The sequence below is a fragment of the Dicentrarchus labrax genome, unplaced genomic scaffold, assembly GCF_905237075.1.
Source record: "Dicentrarchus labrax unplaced genomic scaffold, dlabrax2021, whole genome shotgun sequence".
In the NCBI taxonomy this organism is placed as follows: Eukaryota; Metazoa; Chordata; class Actinopteri; family Moronidae; genus Dicentrarchus; species Dicentrarchus labrax.
Window position 1 is genome coordinate 21,424,014 of NW_026136718.1, and position 6,519 is coordinate 21,430,532.

General features: G+C 38.8%; 1 protein-coding gene across 1 annotated transcript; it reads right to left on the reverse strand.

The window, feature by feature from the left end:
• Positions 1-251: 251 nt before the first annotated feature.
• On the reverse strand, positions 252-5,996 carry scamp4 (secretory carrier membrane protein 4). The gene is made up of 7 exons (XM_051376489.1): positions 5,888-5,996; positions 5,345-5,371; positions 5,008-5,136; positions 4,703-4,859; positions 3,172-3,273; positions 2,077-2,194; positions 252-1,921 (listed from the first exon to the last, which is right to left on the reverse strand). Exons 2-7 carry the CDS (start codon positions 5,349-5,351, stop codon positions 1,733-1,735), a joined length of 702 nt encoding a protein of 233 aa, XP_051232449.1. The 5' UTR covers positions 5,352-5,371; positions 5,888-5,996; the 3' UTR covers positions 252-1,732.
• Positions 5,997-6,519: the final 523 nt, after the last annotated feature.

Consider the following 6,519-nt stretch of genomic DNA (forward strand, 5'->3'; position numbering starts at 1 on the left):
AGAGTTGACTAATGTCAAAGAACATCTTTCAATTGATATGAAGACATAAAGAGCAATAATACTGTATGAAAAGATTGTTGAAGATCATAAATTAAGTAAATCGAACATTGAAAATGTAACCGTTGCCTTGTGAAACTCCAATATTCCGAAACACTTGGATAGCCAGATTTGACCTGGTATTTCTAAGATTATAACCACAAATTCCAACCATTAAAATGTCTTTTACATTCAGCTAGGACAGACAGGCACAATGGGAATAAGAATATTTATTGAAATGTTGCAATATTTAAAAGGTAACTTTAACAGATCTGTTTTGTCACTTATCAAATAACAGAGAAAAATCAAAACTCAAATTTTGGCAGTTGGCCATGAAGGACACTTGAAGAATAAATAGTCAAACTATGAGGCAGGCATCTTTCACTTCCAGTCAGTGCCTACACTTTATATAGGCTTTGACTGGATCATTGAGCGAAAACAAAGTGGTTGAATTGTTAGATTACCGGCATAAAAATCCACATTCATTGGATTTAATTGAAATATCAGACTGCATTTAAACAGACCACATGCAAGATTTCATTTTACTGCTGATCCATTTGCAGTATCTTTTTTTCAGTCAGCAAGTTGAGTTGTTTGTGTCTGTATTGGTTACATGAGGTCAGTTCACTGAAAAAAAGAGACTACTGTTCAGTCCCACACCCGTGATATTCTTCATGCAAGCACACTGCAGTCACTAAACACAAAAATTCAGTCTATCTGGTGTAGTGAAAGTGACTGGAACATTGACAACAGCTGATAAGCTGCTTTCACGGCAGGGCGCTGACCACTAAAAGCAAACAGTGTAGCTTTAGAATTACAGAAACTGAGAAATACTGAGTGCAAAACAACATCTACTTTGGGCGTGGCTTTTGTTCAGTTTCACAATAATGAAAGAGGCAAGTGTTTTGGCACATCAGTGCTCAGTGAGAAATCACAGAGGGGGATTACGCACCGACAACTTCTTGAAATGGTTCCACACGTTGCTTCACTTAACAGCACTTGTTAAGGCGAAAGTCAAGCAAGATATTGTTCACATGCTAAATCTGCAAGCAATATTAAAGCAAATTTCAAGAAATCTTAGCCAAAGCAGGCAAGCATGGAGATATAAAGCACAACGTATCAAAAATAAACTGAACTCCTGCCAGAATACACGCAATACACAGATAAAAAAATCGTGCAGTTTGCAGACAGTCTCTTGTTGCAAAAGAAAGAAAACCCCCATTCTACAGCATACTATGATTTATCTAGCATGCAGAGTCTGGCACTACATAAAACAATGCTATCATAAAAGGTCCATAAGGCACACGTCCCTCACATACTGCTATTCTGAAACAATTTACTCTCTTTTTGGAGTTTCCAACTGCATATATGCAAGATTGTACATTTTCCTCAGCAAATTTCTTTTGAGCATAAAATTATATTTCCTTCTCATTCATTTTAATAAACTATATGTAAACAAAGTTGAAATGGAATAGTATATTTTGAAGATAACCCTCCACTACAAGGGTCAGGCTTTAATGAGCTTTGATGAGAAAACTCATAAGACTTTTTATAGCAAATCCTGTCCTCTCATTCAAAAAAATACGTCTGCATTTTGTCATGTTAATGTGAAATGTTTGTGGTGCTTTGAAGTGCTTTCGTTCCCACCACAGAAATGGCCAGTTATCTGTCTCCATCTAGAGGCGACTCTCAGCTATCACCAGTGACTGTTGTCGGGATAGCTCGGCACTGCGGCAGGGTACTGGGGCAGGCTCGGCCCTTGGGCCGTCTGAGCAACAGCGTTGAACCCTGCTTCTCTTACTGGTGCACTCTTCCACAACCCGGTGCTCCACTCTTCCTGAGCGCGCTCCAAACTACCGCCGCCGCCACGGTAAAATCTGTGCACCTGCCACATCAAAAGAAAAGGTCAAAAATAAGTTCCGATTGTATTTGTGCCTGTTTTCAAGCGTCTGTGTGGGTTAATATACATGAAGGACAACAATTCAATGCAAGTGTGGGTGTGTGTGTGTGTGTGCCTTTTCAACGTGCGTATTCACTCACCTTAATGATAACCAGAGCCATTAAAGCAGTCACCAGAGTGAAGAGCACAGTTGTGATAAGCATCACTATAGCGGAGCCCATATTTGTGCTGAAAAACGTCACTGTCGCAATCCAGCCGCTTTGAGGTGTTGGTGAGAGTGAGATGCAGTAGTACGGTTAGTGGATCACACAGTATGTAATTAGCAAAGTGGATTTAATACAAATATCCAAAAGTTACTAATGAGCCATTAAGCAGTGAGGAAACAGATGCAGTGACAAACAGCATAATGACGACCAGTGTAAAACTGACTTTACATGACACATTATATCATGAGTGAACAGTGTTATTGTCAAGCGGATGTTCAGTTATTAAACATAAATATTACTCCGTTTTAGGAAAATTGTTTGTGTTAAAAATATATATAATTAACAAGAAAAATATTTGCTTTAAAAAAAGAAATGTGTTGAAAATGCAATTCTGACTGTAAAATCATGTGTTAACATTGAAATTACTTCTACACAAGAAAGGGATATATATGAAGAGTTCAACTAAAAAAATTTATAAATGCCATTCTTAAAATGTGAACACTTTCTTTTTGAAAATGAATCAATCATGTGCTGAAATAATAGCATTTTCAGTTTTAGAAACAACACTTCAAAAACAATGGTTTGCCCTTCTTTTTTGATAAATGAAAACTATAAAGCATGCCTCTAGTCATTTAGTCATAAGGATATTACTGAAACCTTAGAACCCCTATTTACATTGAACATCAAGCGGCTGATGGTTCAGCAAACTGAGTGAGTGAGTGAGCACCGCGTCAGCAGCCCACAACCAACCTTTAATCGGCAACTAATAGAAGTAAAAATGTAAAAAGCCGCTGATGGTGTCTGACTACTCAATTCTGAAAACTTCATCATGTGTTTCATGGTTTTATTTTAGTGTTAAATCAATCTTAGAGTCATAATTTGAACAGACGTGCAAATGCAAGTCTTGTGGAAAGCACATTTTCCAGCTGTCTTGATCATTTGACATGAGCCCTCATGACCCACTCTCTGGTAAAAAAACTGGCAAGCAACATGTGCAGCAGCCTACGAAGCTGGTTTGGTTCAACTCACCATGTTCCCCAGCCAGGGATGCCTATAGCCTGGATGAGGGCCAAAACACACTGAAGGAAGAAGATGAAGAAGAAGGCCATGAAGTTGAACGAGCTATCGGCCCTATGAGAACATGACAAAAGAAGAGAATACAAAGGGATGACACAGTAGAAAACAAACATGCCAAGAGTTCCTCTATTTTAGTTGCAATGTTTCTTCCTCCTACTTGTTCTTGTCCTTTTACCACAACTTCACACAATAATTCTGTCCAAAGTATGAAAGCACAATGGAAAACTAGTAGAGTCGATATATATTTATTATTACACATTTTTCCCAACACTTTCCAGCATTATATAATAATATCACTGCATAAATGAACACAGACTATTAACTATGATAAAAATATTGTTCAAATAAAGTCCCTAGCTACTGAAGGCAACAGTAGTGCTGGTGCTTGTAATAGGCCTGATGATGCCGAAGCCTCCAATATACTTTTAGATAAGTTGTGTGACGCTTCCAAAAAACCCACAATTTGACTTTTTACTTTTAAAGATTTGCAGATATGAACTAAGTAATATATAATTTATCTAATGGAAACACGTGCGCCTTACAGATCACATATCACTAAGCGTACACAACCAAAACCCTGCCTGAGCACAGCATTATAACCGACTGATTTTAATATAGATTTAACTGATTATATTGTGCTAAACAGAGCTGTCAAAACAGTCACTGAAACTTTTGAATTCATGCCTCTGAGCCCACATATTGACCTACTTCTACTGTGCTGTCTTTCTGTTTTCTTTCTCTATTAATTAGCTCACTAAAAAACAACCTGCCCATACAGGCTCTTTCACAGAAAGTTATTTTTAAACAACCCTTTTACTGAAAAGACCGAGCTGATAAGAAAAAGATCACTGGTAAAGCTGTGTCTCTTTTCTCAGAATATGTTGAGGCATCACTGGAACTTTGTAATTTCCTACATCTGAAGATAGAAAAAACAAATGTTGCTCGTTGGTCCAGTTTTCGTGGATATTTCCATAAATCTTGATGGCTGCACAATTTCTCAGAGTCATACAGTGAACAATCCGGTCACATATCAAGTACATCACAAAAACGTTCAGCCTCATTTACATAACATAGCTAGATAAACCTTGTTTTATCCAATTCGACTGATGCTGTACACACTTTCCCCTCACCCACCCACCCACATCAGCAGCAAGAGTTCACAGATTATCTCTACAAAATCTAAGAAGTTTGATCATAAAACATCTGTCCCGAAGTCAAGTCGGGGCTAATTTCAAAACCTCCATCTGTCTTCCAAGAATTTAAATAGACTGACTACTTCCTACTTAGTTTTTTTCTGTGCTATGGCCCCTTCTATTTTCACTTCAACTGGTTTCTACTGATTTCAATCCTGTCGGTATATTAACATTTCAACCTGTATGTTTGGGATTCTGTTTCTCGGTGTGAGTATTGTTACATGTGAAGTGATGATATACGTTAACCTGTGACGTCTGCAGGGGCACTGCTGGGTGATGCACTGACTAACCTGAAGGCTTTGTAGAGTGGTCTGAACCAGCAGGCGTAACTGCAAGGGCTGAAGAGGATGAGCCAGAGTAGGGAGAAGCCAAAGTTGGTGGCATTTCCGCCGCCGGCCCACCAAGCAATACATGAGATCACATTTATGCACAGTGTGCCTGAATACACTGCAGAGGAAACAGGACAGTGGGGAGGTGGAGGGAAGACAAAGGGAGAAAAGGGTAGTGAGCTTTAACTCAACAGCAGAGAGAAGAATGAATCCTTCTCTTCCAAACAGAAAGTTAGAAAATGTGTGTGACAAAAAAAACCACACACTCATCCAAAGCGTGTAGACTCTGCGCACCAACTGCTGGTGCGGTGCAGGGATTTCCTCTTCAATGTTCTGGTAGAAGCATGGCTTTATTCTCATAAACTGAGGCAGGGGAGGAAAGTTATTCACTCGATCTGAAACATGAAGTAAAGTGTATATGACCATCTTACTTTTGGCTTTTTTTTTTTTTTACAATTGAATATTTCACAATATGCTTGAATGCATGGCAGAGGAGAAACAAAGAGAGAGAGACAGAGAGAGAGATATTTAATGTGACTTTACAGAATATATAGATATACAGAAAATAGATAGACAAATAAGAGATTATTGTAAGTGACAAACCTGCCATTTTGAAATCCCAATTCTTTCCTGAATAATAGAAATATACAGAAATAGAAATACACAGTAAACACTCACATTAACACCATTCCAGACAAGAAACCTTTCACCAATTGTCTTATGTCTTTTGACTACAATAACACTTATTACTTGTGTTTTACTTGCTTCACAACTAAAGAGCCTCGCTAACACTGATCACAATTTACATGCTAATGTTAACCTTCAGCCAGTTAACGGTGATCACACCGGTGGCTCTCCCGACTGCATGTACACAACTTTAGACAAAGTGTTTCGCTGCCTAATTTTAATACTAACACATGCAGTTTTCTCTTTAACTGCGCCTATATGAAGTTATAATGTGTTTACTTTATGTGTTTTATTATACAGTAGATAGCAGCTAAAGCGTGTTGTGCGGCACAAACAGAGTTACTCTTTAAATAAGGCTGCCGCTTAATTTGACTGACCGGTCGGCGGTTGACAACGAGTGAAACGTCGGTTGTAGCTAACAAGTCAAAGTAAAGCGTACAATAGATATATCAACATTACCGGGATAACGTTTATGTCCTCACGTTTCCGTCGACAACCGCAGGGGTCCGGAATCATTCAGGATGCGCCTTTTCGACCCTATGGGACATACTGCGGCTGCGCACCACCGTAGCACTTGTAGTTCCGAACTGTTTGGATCCAACATGCTCGGGAGCCTAAAGAACTACAAGTCCCAGGATTCATGCGAGCGGTAAACGGAAAACGCATGACTCCAACATGACTCCCTTTCGTTTGGATCCCACCCATTCAATTACAGGCGGGGTTAGTAGTCCCCCACAGTCTGTAAACAGTTTACAAGAAGATATTATTATTTTGTAGCAGAGTCTCTTGAGTGACTCTTGTTTATGTTAATCATCATTTGATAACAACACAACTGTGGGTGGAGAGGGTGACAAACTGTGTTTTAGTATTTAAATATGAGTAAAAGCAATATTGGAATATGTCACTAATTAGTGTATTGGGAATATTATATTCTGTGCCTCACTCATGATAACTAACTAACTAACTAACTAACTAACCCTAACTACTGTTGACTAGTTGTCATCCAGAGAGCACCGGGCATATCGGACGTCTTTCCCTAACTCCTTTCTTTCATTTTACCAACATGGCAACCCTGACTTCTTAAAGTCAAT